Below are 15,460 nucleotides of genomic sequence, written 5' to 3'. Positions count from 1 at the left end.
GGAAGAGCTAATGTGTAATATCCTCATCGTGTTAGTGCAGGTCAACAGATCAGCACTTCATACCCTACCTGAAGCATCACTTGCCAAAGCGTTTCCACTATGCCAGCAGCAGAAGAATCGAATATGTCAACTTGTACATGGACCCCCAGTGGCAGGCTGGTCTGTAAGTTAAACTAAAAGCTATGATAGCAGCTGTTGGAAATGTGAAATAGAAGCCAAAAAATTTGTTACTGGCCAGCAGTTTCTGTTGAGAATAAATAGCCCAACATTGAACCATTGCTGATATTTTGCAACAATTCCCTCCACAAACATTAACTGACCCACTGAGTGTTTTTAGTATTTTTAACGTGTTACGAGTTTGTTTCAACCTAAATTTCTTAGAAATGGATAATTATATACAGAAGAATTATAATAGGTTCACAAGTATGCAGAAAGTAATTGTATACACTTCTAAGCAGGCAGCTGCGACAGTAACCACTGTCTGCATGATCGAGTCATAACTCAGTCAAATCCTCTTAACAAAAATATCAATAATTGGTATGTTTTCCTTATTGGTGTATTAGTGTAATTACATCTAGGGGAAACTTGCTGGTGAGATAATTTTTGTGTTTTTTTTTGAGGGAAAACTCCCCTTACCCTCCTCCTTTTATCAGTAACCCTGGAAATAACTAAATGGAATTTTTCCTTTCTAAACATCCACCATATCAAGGAAGGCTGTACGTCGAGTTCAGCTGATGTCATTTATTTCAAATGAGAAAATAATGTAGTTAAGTTTAGAGTCTGTCACTTTTATCCAAATTGCCCCGGTCACTGCATCTTCATTTCATTTTGTAGTGTTTTTGTTTGAAAATTTTATCCCACTCACCTTTGGGCTTAATTTTTTTTTTGTCAACTACTGCATAAAACAATTGTGTCATTTTACAATGTGGCATTCTGCATTTAACTAACATTTCCCTCATTTTGCTGCCCTTTCTCAGGAAACCTCCATTTAAATATTGCACAGGTGGATTTCATGGCTCTGATAACCAGTACAAGAATATGCAGGTGAGGTGCATTCATTACTTGAGGATTTGTCTTATGAGATTCAGATTTATTACATGAAATTTATTAACTTAGCAGCAACAGTTCAATGTAATACATGATAGCATTGAAAGGAAAATAAAGTAAATCAGTTACAGTAAGTACATATTATATTGACGAGATTAACAACAGTACAAAAACAGGTATATATAAAAAAAGTGAGGTAGCGTTCATGGGTTCAATCTCCATTTAGGAATCGTGTGGCGTAGGGGAAGAAGTTGTTCCTGAACTGCTGAGTGTATCAAAAGAGATAAATGTCTATGTATTGCATTAAATGTGCCTCATTTCCTCAAGAGCTAAGAATAGTTCTGTTTTCTTTCTTTGGCAATGGCAGACCATTTTTATTGGCCATGGACCTGGATTTAAGGCCAGGACTGAAGTTCAACCCTTTTCAAATATTGAAGTGTACAATCTGATGTGTGGTAAGAACATGATTATTATTGCTCAGATTTGAAGGATTTTGAAACATACCTTGGTATCAAAGATTTTAATGCTACAAACAGTACCAATGAAAGTGTTAAAATGGATTGTTATAGGTCACTGCAGTATGTATGCTTTAAAAATATGCTCATAATATGTCCATAATGCAGGCTGAATTTGAAGCAGTGGTTGAAATGAATATTTTTCTGATGTAAAAAGAAACTTTACCATTACATGTGATAACTGAGAAGTTATTTGTTGTTTTTGTCAAGTTGCTGGTATAGCTTTAAAAATAGTGTCAAAAATTATGTTGAATGTTGAGTGGCGGGTAGGAGGTACATCTCTACTAAAGTAGGTGTCAGGCTCTCCTTCCTTCTGCTAGCCTGCAGGTCACCCTTTGGCAAGGTGTGGCACCCGCTTAGCCTTCCCCCCCCCCAACCCCTTTCAGGGTCACGTGAGGCCATGGGAATGGGTGGTGGATCGTTGTATGAGCAGCTGGTGCATACCTGGTTATGCGATGCCAGGCAGACAATCTCTGAAGAGTATTGATAATGGCTGGGGTTACTCGTCTTGTAAAAACACTGCCCAGAAGAAGTCAATGGCAAACCACAGTCATGGTCATTGAAACAACCTGATCACCCACATCATACAACACGGCACGTGATGATGATGATAGATAGATAGATTATGTATTTGATAGATGTGCACTCTCATACTAAGTAGATTCCTTTGCTTGTTGTCGTGAAAGCATTCAATAAATTGCAGTTATTAATGTTGCAGTGGCATGCAAAAGTTTGGGCACCCTTGGTCAAAATTTCTGTTACTGTGCATAGCTAAGCAAGTAAAAGTTGAACTGATTTCCAAAAGGCATAAAGTTCTATTCAAAAAGTTCAAAGGAACATCTAAACAAGCCTGATACATTTTGGAAACAAGTCCTGTGGACTGATGAAGTTAAAATTGAACTTCTTGGCTGCAATGAGCAAAGGTGTGTTTGGAGAAAAAAGGGTGCAGAATTTCATGAAAAGAACACCTCTCCAACTGTTAAGAACGGGGGTGGATCAATCATGCTTTAGGCTTGTGTTGCAGCCAGTGGCAAGGGGAACATTTATTGGTAGAGGGAAGAATGAATTGAATTAAATACCAGCAAATTCTGGAAGCAAACATCACACTGTTTGTAAAAAAGCCGAAGATGAAAAGAGGATGGCTTCTACAGCAGGATAATGATCCTAAACACACCTCAAAATCCACAATGGACTACCTCAAGAGGGGCGAGCTGAAGGTTTTGCCATGGCCCTCACAGTCCCCCGACTTAAACATCATCGAGAATCTGTGGATAGACCTCAAAAGAGCAGTGCATGCAAGACGACCCAAGAATCTCACAGAACTAGAAGCCCTTTGCAAGGAAGAATGGGTGAAAATCCCCCAAACAAGAATTGAAAGACTCTTAACTGGCTACAAAAAGCGTTTACAAGCTGTGATACTTGCCAAAGGGGGTGTTACTAAGTACTGCCGTGCAGGGTGCCCAAACTTTTGCTTCTGGCCCTTTTCCTTTTTTGTTATTTGGAAACTATAAAAGATGGAAATAAAAAAGTTTTCTTGCTTAAAATATTAAAGAAATGTGTCATCTTTAACTTTATGCCTTTTGGAAATCAGTTCAGCTTTTACTCGCTTAGCTATTCACAGTAACAGAAATTTTGACAAGGGGTGCCCAAATTTTTGCATGCCACTGTATTTATGTAGTTAATATTTAATATACGTTCATACCCTTACATTGATATTGCTGCTTTCAAAGGTTAATGTTAATCTGAGAGCAAAAATTTAATTGTGGGCACAAATGCAAGTGCATAAACTTATTTTAGACTTGTGTAACACACACTAACTTATGAAAGTAAGGATAAGCAGGGGGGAGTTTCTCTGAAGGACAAAATAAACTGAAAGAACAGTGCGGAATTTCCCAGCAACCTTGAGAGGATGAAAAGGTATTTACACTCACTGATAAGCTTTGTTTGGATTGATACAGGAGAAGGGCAAAAAATAAATGTCAGGAGCAGGCATTAATCTCCAGGTGAGTGGCATCAGGCAGTAAATCCACACAATGCCTGACCATGAACTGGCTGAACATGAATGGTGGAAACATGAGGAAATCTGTAGATGCTGGAATTTCAAGCAACACACATCAAAGTTGCTGGTGAACGTCCCCCTCGTACCCCATCCATTATTTATATACACACATTCTTTCTCTCTCTCTCCTTTTTCTCCCTCTGTCCCTCTGACTATACCCCTTGCCTATCCTCTGGGTTTTTCCCCCCTCTCCCTTTTCTTTCTCCCTAGGCCTCCCATCCCATGATCCTCTCATATCCCTTTTGCCAATCAACTGTCCAGCTCTTGGCTCCATCCCTCCCCCTCCTGTCTTCTCCTTTCATTTTGGATCTCCCCCTCCCTCTCCCACTTTCAAATCTCTTACTAGCTCTTCTTTCAGTTAGTCCTGACGAAGGGTCTCGGCCCAAAACGTCGACTGCACCTCTTCCTAAAGATGCTGCCTGGCCTGCTGCGTTCCCCAGCAACTTTTATGTGTATGAATGGTGGAGCTGTTTGGAAGCGATAAGGCTAGGGAGCTACCAAACCTGCATCCATCAGCATTATTGTCTAGCGAGAGCAGGGGCTTAATAGACCATAGGATATAGGGGATTATTCAGCCCATCGTGTCTACTCTGCCATTCTATCATGGCTGATTTATCATATATTTACTTCCGGGGTGCCTGGGGGGAATCGGGTAGCAGCAGTACTGTCAATAGATACAATTATATATTCCAATTTCGGCCTGATACAGCTGAAAAGCACAGCTGCTTCCAAGGTCAGTGCAGTCAACAAACATGTCTCAATGCATTTAAACGAACTGTCGCTGCTTAAAATGGACGGAAACAACAATGATTGTGGACTGAAGTGTCCACTTCGGCCTCCACGGAGGAAATGTGGCTGTAGATCAGTGATACAAGTGTGTTTAAGGAAACGGGGTTTTAAACTCCCAATACCGACTATCTTGCTGGCAAACGTGCAGTCTCTAGTGAATAAAATTGATGATCTCAGAGCTAGGGTGCTGAATCAGAGGGACGTTAGGACTGCATGCGTCCTTTGTTTCATGGAATCCTGGTTAACCCCTTACATACCGGATGCAGTGATTCAGATCAACGGGTTTACTATACACTGTCAGGATAGATCTATAGAGGCTCTCAAAAGTAGAGGTGGAGGAGTATGCCTCATGATCAACTCTTTTACGTACACAAATATATCAGTGCTGTCCTAATTCTGCTCACCAGACCTGGAATATCGAGCAGCTAAGTGCCGTCCTTTTCACTTACCGCGGGAATTCTCTGGGGTCATTTTGGTAGCAGTTTACATTCCACCTCAGGCCAATGTCAAGCAGACTTTAGATGATCTGAGTAATGGGATCAACATGCACAAAACAGTGCACCCTAACGCCTTCCCATCGTTTTGGGAGATTTCAACCAGGCCAGTCTGAAAAAATCACTAAGCAATGACCATCAACTAATCACTTGCAATACTAGAGGAAACAACACACTGGACCATTGCTACACCACCATCAAGAATGCCTACCGTGCTATTCCACGCCCTCACCTGGCTATACATCTCCCTGAGTATAGATAGAGACTGAAGACCGAGGACCAAAAAGAAGGGATGGACGAGGGAAGCACAGGAGGGCCTACAGGACCGCTTTGAGTCAGTAGACTGGACTGTATTCAGGGATTCATCTTTGAACCTGGATACGTATGCTACAGTTGTTACCGACTTCATTAAAACCTGTATGGATGAGTGTGTACCTACAAAGACTTACTGTACATTCCCAAACCAAAAGCCGTGGATGAACCAGGAGGTACGTCGTCTGCCTGATAAATAACTCAGCATTACATCTTTGATTTTATACTTAAATCCTCCCAAAATGAATGCTAAAATTGCATTTGCCTTCCTTACTGCTGCTTCAACCTGTAAGTTGACCTTCAAGGAATCCTTCATGAGAACTCTCAACTTCCGTTGCACCTCTGGATTTCTGAATTTTCTGCCCTTTTAGCCTATATTTCCTCTACCAAAGTGCAAGACCACTTCTCTACGCTATTTCATCTGCCACTTCTTTGCCCATTCTCCCGATCAGTCTAAGTCAATTATAATCATCTGACCTCTTCTAAATAACTCCCAACTATTTAGTAACATAAATATCAAAGTGTGTGTTATGTCAAAGGCTAGAATTCTCAAACATAAAACCAGAAAATTCATAGAAATTTCATTTTAATCAACAGAAAATTTGATTAACTATTAAATTTATGGGAAATCTGTTTTGGAAACAGACAATGAAGCCCTTAAGCATATTAACTCATCAAGGATTCAGAGTCACAGAACACTACAGCATGAGAACAGACCCTTTGGCCTGTCTAGTTCATGCTTAAACCATTATCTGCCTGGTCCCCTAGGCCTCCATGTACCTGTCCAAATTTGTCTTAAATATTGAAATCGAGCTCACTTCCACCAGTTGCACTGATGGCTCATTTTACACTCTCACCATAGTTTGAGTGAAGACGTTCCTCTAATTATTTCACTTTTCACCCTTAACCTATGACCTCTAGTTCTAGTCTCACCCAACCTTAGTGGAAAAATTTACCCTATCTATATCTCTCATAAGTAGAAGAAATGAAAGGGTTGACTATTTTCTAAATGGAGAGAAAATACAAAACACTGAGGCACAGAGGGACTTGGGAGTGCTTGTGCACGATTCCCTAAAGGTTAATTTGCAGGTTGAGTTGGTGGTGAGGAAGACAAATGTGATGTTAGCATTCATTTTGAGAAGACTAGAATATAAAAGCAAGCATGTAACATTGAGACTTTATAAAGCATTGGTGAGGCCTCACTTATAGTATTGTGAGCAGTTTTGGGCTCCTTATCTAAGAAATGATGTGCTGACGTTGGGGAGGGTTCAAATGATTCTGGGATTGAAAAGCTTATCATATGAGGTGCATTTGATGGCTCTGATCTCTACTCACTGGCCTTCAGAAGAATGAGGGGTTACCTCATAGAAACCTATTGAATGTTGAAAATACTTGATAGAGTGCATGTGGAGAGGATGTTTCCAATGGTGGGGGAGTCTAAGACCAGAGGACATAGCCTCTGAATAGAGGGATGTTCTTTTAGAAAGGAGATGAGCAGGAATCTTTGAGCCAAAGAGTGCTGAATCTGTGGAATGTGTTGCCACAGGCGGCTGTGGAGGCCTAGTCATGGCATATATTTAAGGTAGAGGTTAATAAGTTCTTGATTGGTCAGGGCATGAAGGGATACATGCGAGAAGGCAGGAGATTGGGGATGAGAGGGAAATGGATCAGCCATGATGAAATGGCAGAGCAAACTCGTTGGGCCAAATGACCTAATTCTGCTTCTATATCTTATGGTCTTATAATATCCCGTATTAACCCCCTTTATGCGCATAATGGATATTGTATTCACAGAAGTTTCATGGAAACAATTATTCGGCTTCTACATTAATTTTTGCCCTATCTTTATTCTGTCAATAGATTTGCAAATCCCTGATGAATTCCTACTGTATTCCATGTGCCTCAAACACATGTATACTGTATTCCATGTACATCATTGTAATCAAAAAATAAGTACCACTTGCTCTCTGCTTCCAATTCTCCCAAATATGCCCACACTCTCTAAATTTTCTCAAGCACTGAAAAAGGATGTTTGCATCCACTTTGCGCTTCCTCTCTATCTGTCGTCTGGCTGATGAAGACTTTCTGCAGGTTCATAGATAACACTAGTTGTTAATGTTAGAATATTTAAAAAAAACAACTCAAGATTACAGCTAGTACAAGATGAAGCAACATAGAAAACACTGGAGGAATTAGCAGATCAGGCAGATTCAGTATCTGCACTCTTTAATATCTCCATTGCTCGAGATCAGGGGTTTCCACCTCTTTTATGCCATGGACCTTAGGGGTCCAAGAACCCCAGATTGGGAACCACTGCTCTGGATGAAACTAGACAAAGCAGGCTTTGATTTCATTCACAACATAGTGTAGAGAAGTAGGGCACTATGCATATCAGTGGGACTAAAGGCAAATGTTTCCAGTGACCACATCTTGTCTCTGGCCTTTAATATGGTGCCCACAGAGTAACTTCGCCACCACCATCCACTGCCTGGACCGTTTGCATCTTTGGACATCTAAAAGGAGAAAGCGGCAGATAATTGTCAGTGAAGAATTTTAGGAAAGTAAGAATGACAACTCATCTTAAATATTCAGCTACTGCCTCAGGAACGACCTCTCTGCAGGGGGAGTTCGAACAAGTTTAATGAGCTTGTTGGGCTAAGCGTCTGATAGCTCTGCTTTTTTCCTGTTGCCTTCACTTATGCACCATAGTGTTCTGTAAGAGAAATGTGTGCTGATGTGACGAGAATACATGTTGGCACATACAAAGATGCAGACGTTAGGCTTGGAATGGGTTAGGAGTGTGCAAGTGAGTGGAAACACCGTGAATATACGACAGGAGTCCAAAATAATGGAGGTTTTTGATGAGAGTAAGATGCGCTGAGTTGTATATGAGGCTGGCAATGATGTAGCTGGTTGATAGCACTTAAGCATTTATTGTCCTGGGTGTACATTTGCAAAAAATGCTGGAGGAGCTCAGCAGGTCAGGTAGCATCTGTGGAGGGGAATAAATAGTCAACGTTTCAGGCCAAGGCTCATATTCCTCTCCATTGATGCTGCCTGACCTGTTGAGTTCTTCCAGGATGTGTGTGTTACTCTGGATTTCCAGCATCTGCGGAATCTCATTTTTATGTATGGTTGCGCAGAGGTTACGTTACTGTTCTAGTACTTTAGACTCTTTGGCACAACTATTACGGATCAAGTTCGTGGTTGCTTAGGATTGTAATATTTTCATGTGGCTATGAAACAAGTGGATTATTGCAAGAACCCATTTGTATTCAGTCAGGGAAGAAAATCTGCCTTCCTATTATTTACAAATTTATTCCTAGGAAAACAGAAGTTTTTCTTTCCCCCTTTTTCAATCATTCTTCCTAACAGATTTGTTGAACATCACTCCTGCACCCAACAATGGAACTCGCGGAAGTTTAAATCATCTTTTAAAGAAACCTCTGTATACCCCGACCCATGTAAAGGAAGCGTCCTCAGTGTCTGTGTGCTTATCATCTGGTTTAATACCAACTGCCAATCCACAAGTGAAATGTTCATGCAGTTCTCTGGTAATTAAAAGCATTTTTTAATATTGCAAATGTCTTTATGTCACATGACTATATACCAACTAATTACTTACATTTATTTTTTCATAATTTTAGCGATCATTGCCAGAAAATGCTTGTGACGAATTGGGTCTCCCCCACAGTGAAGGTAGGAAATCACAAAGAAAATGTAACTGCATCAGGCCTGGGAAAATTCTATGCATTTTTGCCTTCACTGCACAAGTGGTATCTGGGGAAGCTGGAAGATTGCCTTTTGTAGAAACCATTTGATGTTTATTCTCTTGAGGTCTGTGAATAAAATACAGCCACCTGTTTTAGGAACAGCCTGGTGTGCCTTGTCAGAATCAGGTGCGTTATCAGTCTTTCTTATAAATGTGAAATTTGTAGTCTGTGCGAACAGTACACTGCAAAAAGATAAATTATTATAAATTGCAAAATAAACAGTGCAAAGAAGGGGGAATAACAACAGATATAGGAGCAGAATTAGGCTGTTTGGTTCATCAAGTCTGCTATCTGATCATGGCTGATCCATTTCCCTTTCAGACCCAATCTCCTGCCTTCTCTCCCTATCCCTTCATACCCCGACTAAATAGGAAACTATCAACCTCTGCCTTAAATATACCCAATGACTTGGTTGTGATTTTGGACAGTTCAGACATATGATGACGGAGGGGAAGAAGCTGCTCCAAAGCTATCGGGTGTGGGTCCCTGGGCTCCTGTACCTCCTCCCCGATGGTGGTAATGAGAAGAGGGCATGTCCAGGATGGTGATGATCCTTGGTGATGGATGCTCACTTCCTGAGGCACTGCCTCTTGAAAACGACCTCAACGGTAGGGAGTGCTGTGTCCGGGACGGAGCTGGCTAGGGCTGCAGCCTTCTGAAGCCTCTTGTGACCCTGTGCATAGGAGTGGCTGTACCAGTCAGAATGGCATCCACCACACACTAGAAATTTGTAAGAGTTTGATGACATACCAAATCTTAAAGCTCCTAACAGAGTACAGCCATGGGCATGCCTTCTTTGTGATTGCATAAACATGTTGGACCCAGGATAGATCCTCCACCCAGTGATAGTTTTTCTGAGACACATTGAAAGGAAAGGTTTATTATTACCATTGCTGGCAGTAACCTTTATCACTTGATTTTTTTTGTTCTAGATAATAATCAATTAATGTACATTCGGCACTGTTGATTTTTTGGCAACTCAAATAAGTGGATTGATGATTACAATTCAAATAATAATTATCATTGTATTAACATCCTGGAAAAAAGAATTCCAATTCACAATATGAATATGAAAAATGGGTATCACAAGAATCTTTTATAAAAGTTTTTGGAACAGTTCAAAACAATGTTCCCGCTAATTTGTAATGACCAGTGTGCGCAAAAGTCTTGTGCTGTGCTATTTCTTGCCCAATGACAACGTGTGTGCACTGAATAATTTCTTCAATAAATACAGTATAAATAAGCTAGTTCTAAAATCTGCAGACAAATCATTGCAAACTGCACATTGTCAACACCGTCCGCATCAGAAACCGGAAAAGGAAATGTGATTGTGTATGACCATCAAAGACCATCTACAAATTTGCTGACAGTACATCCATTGAGGTAGTGACGAGGGGGCGCACAGGAGTGAGATATGCCATCTAGTGGAATGGTGCCGCCGCAACAACCTGGCACTCAATCTGGATTGTCCAACTAAAGGTGTAGCCATGGGCACCCGTATGGGTCCCAGCTATGCTTGCTTTTTTGTTGGCTTTCTGGAACAATCCATGTTCCAAGCCTATACTGGTACCTGTCCCCCACTTTTCCTTCACTACATTGACGACTGCATTGGTGCTGCTTCTTGCACGCATGCTGAGCTCATTGACTTTATTAAACTTTGCCTCCAACTTTCACCCTGCCCTCAAGTTTACCTTGTCCATTTCCGACACCTCCCTCCCCTTTCTGGATCTTTCTGTCTCTACCTCTGGAGACAGCTTATCTATTGCTGTCTACTATAAGCCTACGGACTCTCACAGCTACCTGGACTATTTCTCTTCTCACTCTGTCTCTTGCAAAAATGCCATCCCCTTCTCGCAATTCCTCCGTCTCCGCCACATCTGCTCTCAGGATGAGGCTTTTCTTTCCAGGACGTAGGAGATGTCCTTTTCTAAAGAAAGGGGCTTCCCTTCCTCCACCATCAACTCTGCTCTCAAACGCATCTCTCCCATTTCACACACATCTGCTCTCACCCCATCCTCCCGCCACCCCACTAGGAATAGGGTTCCCCTTGTCCTCACCTACCACCCCACCAGCCTCCGGGTCCAACATATAATTCTCTCCATAACTTCCGCCACCTTCAACGGGATCCCACCACTAAGCATATCTTTCCCTCCCCCCCTCTCTCTGCTTTCCCCAGGGATCGCTCCCTACACGACTCCCTTATCCATTTGACCCCCTCATCCGTTGGCACCGATCTCCCTCCCGGCACTTATCCTTGTAAGCAGAACAAGTGCTACACATACCCTTATACTTCCTCCCTTACCACCATTCAGGGCCCCAAATAGTCCTTCCAGGTGAGGCGACACTTCACCTGTGAGTCGGCTGGGGTGATATACTGCGTCCGGTGCTCCCGATGCGACCTTCTTTCTATTGGTGAGACCTGACGCAGGCTGGGAGACCGTTTTGCTGAACACCTATGCTCTGTCCACCAGAGAAAGTAGGATCTCCCCGTGGCCACACATTTTAATTCCACGTCCCATTCCCATTCTGATATGTCTATCCACAGTCTCCTCTACTGTAAAGATGAAGCCACACTCAGGATGGAGGAACAACACCTATATTCTGTCTGGGTAGCCTCCAACCTGATGGCATGAACATTGACTTCTCTAACTTCCGTTAATGCCCCACCTCCCCTTCGTACCCCATCTGTTATTTATTTATCATTATTTTATATATATAATTTTTTTCCTCTCTCTTTTTCTCCCTCTGTCCCTCTCACTATACTCCTCGCCCATTCTCTGGGATTCCCCCCTCCCTCTTTCTTTCTCCCTAGGCCTCCCATCCCATGACCCTTTCATATCCCTTTTGCCAATCAACTGTCCAGCTCTTGGCTCCATCCCTCCCCCTCCTGTCTTCTATCATTTTGGATCTCCCCCTCCCCTTCCCACTTTCAAATCTCTTACTAGCTCTTCTTTCAGTGAGTCCTGACGAAGGGTCTCGGCCCGAAACGTCAACTCTACCTCTTCCTAGAGATGCTGCCTGGCCTACTGCATGCACCAGCAACTTTTTAGTGTGTTGTCTGTTATTAAAGACCTTCAGCACCCAGGGCATGCCCTTTTCTCACTGTTACCATCAGATAGGAGATACAGAACCCTGAAGGCACACACTCAACGATTGAGGAACAGCTTCTTCCCCTCTGCCATCCCATTCCTAAATGGACTTTGAAGCTTTAGACACTACCTCACTTTTTTTTTAATATACAGTATTTCTGTTTCTGCACATTTTTTAATAATCTATTTTGATTTACTTGTTTATTTATTATGTTTTACTTTTTTTTACTCTTTTTCTCTGCTTGATTATGTATTGCATTGAACAACTGCTGCTAAGTTAACAAACTTCACGTCACATGCCGGTGATAATAATTCTGATTCTGATATACTTAACATGCCAATGAAGTGGTAGAGACCACCTCAATAAATATGTTTAAGACAAGATTGCATAGATTTTTGCATAGTAGGGGAATTAAGAGTTGTGGGGAAAAGGCAGGTAGTTGGAGATGAGATTATGGTGGATCAGTATTATTGAATGTATTATATAAAGATATATTAATTATTAATATATTAATAAAGATTTTATTGGATGGTGAGGCAGGCTCGGTGGGCCAAATGGCCCACTCCTGCTCCTATTTCTCAGTGTTCTTATGCCAACAACGTAGAGAGTGGCATCCTTTTGTGCACTGTTTTAATTCCTTTGATCCTGCGCAGTATTTCTTGCAAATTTCATGCAGTTTCATGTATTAACTAGCGGTTAAAATAAATGTGAAGGCAATTTTACTTATTCTAATGCAATCTTATTTATCTGGATGGTGTGGTAGGTCTTGTTTAATAAAGAATAATATTTGAGTGCCTGGTTTGCAATTACTTTGCAGCTTCTAGAGATTATCTGTATATTATGTGAAGGAAATGTTGCTAACCTTTACATTGTATTTTGTAGTTCATGCTGCACGTTTGAAGCATTTGCCCTATGGACGACCAAGAGTGGTGCAGGAAAACTGTAATTGGTGTCTCCTGCATCAACACTCGTATGTAAGTGGATACCGTCATGACATTCAAATGCCGATGTGGAATGCATACACTGTCCTCAAAACTGTAAGTGACCTACACGTATTCCTTTTGATAAGTGTTTTTCTCATGTATCGCTGTTACTGGCCCCCATTCCTCTTTCAACAATTCTCCAGTGTAACACATTTGTTCTTTTTTTTGTTGAATTTATTTCAAATTGTTATGATTATTCTATTTATTGCCATAAAAATCCTGGAGTCTTTACTGTATCTAAACTATATCAGTTTAGTTCATGTCATTGTTAGAAACTGTTAAGGGAAATTGTTGTAGTTTTCTGTAGTTTATTGATAGAAAACTTAGGAGAAATGGATTTCAAAGCTATTTATTCATTTATGTCTTCCAGTCATCTTCTGAAGTTATGTGGTATGTTGAGAGAATTTTTCCCAATCCTTTCCCTCTAGATATAGGGATTACACTCCTACCCAAACGCATTGTTCTTATACACTTTGTAGCCACTTTTTTAGGTATGGGAGGTATCTAATAAAATGGCCCTGTGTGTATGTTCACGGTCTTCTGCTGCTGTAGGCAATCCACTTCAAGGCTCAATGTCTGCGTTCAGAGGTGCTCTTCTACACACCATGGTTGTAATGTTCAGTTATTTAAATTATTGTCGCCTTCCTTTTAGCTTGAACGATTCTGGTCATTCTCCTCTGATCTCTCTCATTAACAAGGTGTTTTTGCCCATAGAACTGCTGCTCATTGGAGGTTTATCTTTTACTTTGTATTTTTCACCATTTTCTGTGAACTTTAACGACAGTAACCTAACTGTGTAGAAGAGCATCGCTGAACACACACGTTGAACCTTGGGCTACAGCAGCAGAAGACCACGAACATATTCTAAGTGGTCACTTTATTGGGTATCTCCTGTGAAAATCCCAGGAGGTCAGAGGTTTGTGAGATAATCATACCATCCTTTCTGACACCAACAATCATTTCACAATCAAGGTCATTTCTCCCCTATTCTGATGCTTGATCTGAATAGCAACTGAACCTCTTGACAATGTCTCTGTACTTTTATGCATTGAGTTGCTGTCACATGATTGACTAGCCATTTGCATTAACGAGCAGGTACACAAGTGAACCTAATAAAGTGGCCACTGATTGTGTATAATGTGTGAGGGCCTCCACCAATCAGAGCCGACCATGAATATTGCATCCTAGCTGTCTAGATCTGCAAGCCTGGACAGGACGATGTGGAGTGCAAGTTGTTGCCCATGTAGCAAGCTCCCTCTCTCCACGCAACTGATGAACCCGAGGCAAAAACAGTTGGGACTGTTCCCCGCTTCTCCCTTGCCTATGCAGTGATGGAAATTCTGAACTTGCTAGCCAAGCTGCCTGTATGATTTCCCGTCTATGCCCTGCCACTGGACTTCACTTAGCAGTGGAGTGGCAGATTGCTGTGGTCCCCATTCAATTAAACCTGCCTCCTCTGGATGTGAGCTTATGTTGGAGAATGTGTGCATAACTCCAAAGACCAGGTACCATTCTGACTCCCCATTCCCTTGGATAGAATTTATAGCACAGTGCGGTGGGAAGGGAATGGAAAAATTGGTTATACTTGTGGATGGCCTAGCATTTTCAGCTCATGTGTAGTGTTTTTATTTAAATAAACTCAAACATTTCATAATATTGAGTTCTTAAATATACCATGGAGAGCATTCTATCTGGCTGCATCACCGTCTGGTATGGTGGGGGGGGGGATGGCTACTGCGCAGGATCAAAGTAAACTGCAGAGAGTTGTAAACTTAATCAGCTCCATCATGGGCATCCAGGACATCTTCAAGGAGCGATGCCTCAAAAAGGTCCATTATTAAGGGCCCCCATTATTAAAGTCCATTATTAAGGGCCCCCATTACCCAGGTTATGCTTTGTTCTCATTGCTACCATCAGAAAGCCTGAAGCCAATTTCTGAATGGACGTTGAACCCATGTACACTACCTCATTACATTTTAATTTTTGCATTATTTATTTAACTTAACTATTTAATATATGTACTTACTGTGATTCAGTATTTTTCTATTATTATGTTTTGCATTTTACTGCTGCTGCAGAGACAATGAATTTCACGACATGTGCCGCTGATATTAATTCTGATTCTGTTTCTGAGTTTTCAATGTTACATACCCCGTAACTGGGTTGCCAAACCAGCAGAAATGGACCACTTAGTTGGAGTCTGGCTTCACAGAAACTAATAAAGTTTTATTAAAGAAATAAGTAACACAGTACTCTAATCGTAAGGATCTAAATGCAACAGGTTAGCAATGATAAAACACACATGTACACAAAACTAGGGTAATAGGAATCAACCAAGCTCTATCGCAGTCTAGGGGTAAAATGATCAGTCTCAAGTGACGCAGAGTTCAGTTCGCAG

The 15,460-nt window shown here is 41.3% G+C and overlaps 1 protein-coding gene across 5 annotated transcripts in view; it reads left to right on the top strand.

Moving 5' to 3' along the window:
* Positions 1–15,460, top strand: part of LOC140194093 (ectonucleotide pyrophosphatase/phosphodiesterase family member 3-like) — a 139,851-nt gene that overhangs the window by 80,329 nt on the left and 44,062 nt on the right. For all 5 annotated transcript variants that reach the window (XM_072251516.1, XM_072251515.1, XM_072251514.1 and 2 more), the window contains 6 exons: positions 36–163; positions 978–1,044; positions 1,415–1,502; positions 8,592–8,770; positions 8,864–8,915; positions 12,962–13,116. In XM_072251516.1, coding sequence (XP_072107617.1) covers positions 36–163; positions 978–1,044; positions 1,415–1,502; positions 8,592–8,770; positions 8,864–8,915; positions 12,962–13,116 — 669 coding nt within the window. The remainder of the gene's footprint in view (positions 1–35; positions 164–977; positions 1,045–1,414; positions 1,503–8,591; positions 8,771–8,863; positions 8,916–12,961; positions 13,117–15,460) is intronic.

This window comes from Mobula birostris, chromosome 2 (genome assembly GCF_030028105.1).
Source record: "Mobula birostris isolate sMobBir1 chromosome 2, sMobBir1.hap1, whole genome shotgun sequence".
Classification (NCBI taxonomy): domain Eukaryota; kingdom Metazoa; phylum Chordata; class Chondrichthyes; order Myliobatiformes; family Myliobatidae; genus Mobula; species Mobula birostris.
This window is presented reverse-complemented; position numbering and strand designations above follow the sequence as displayed.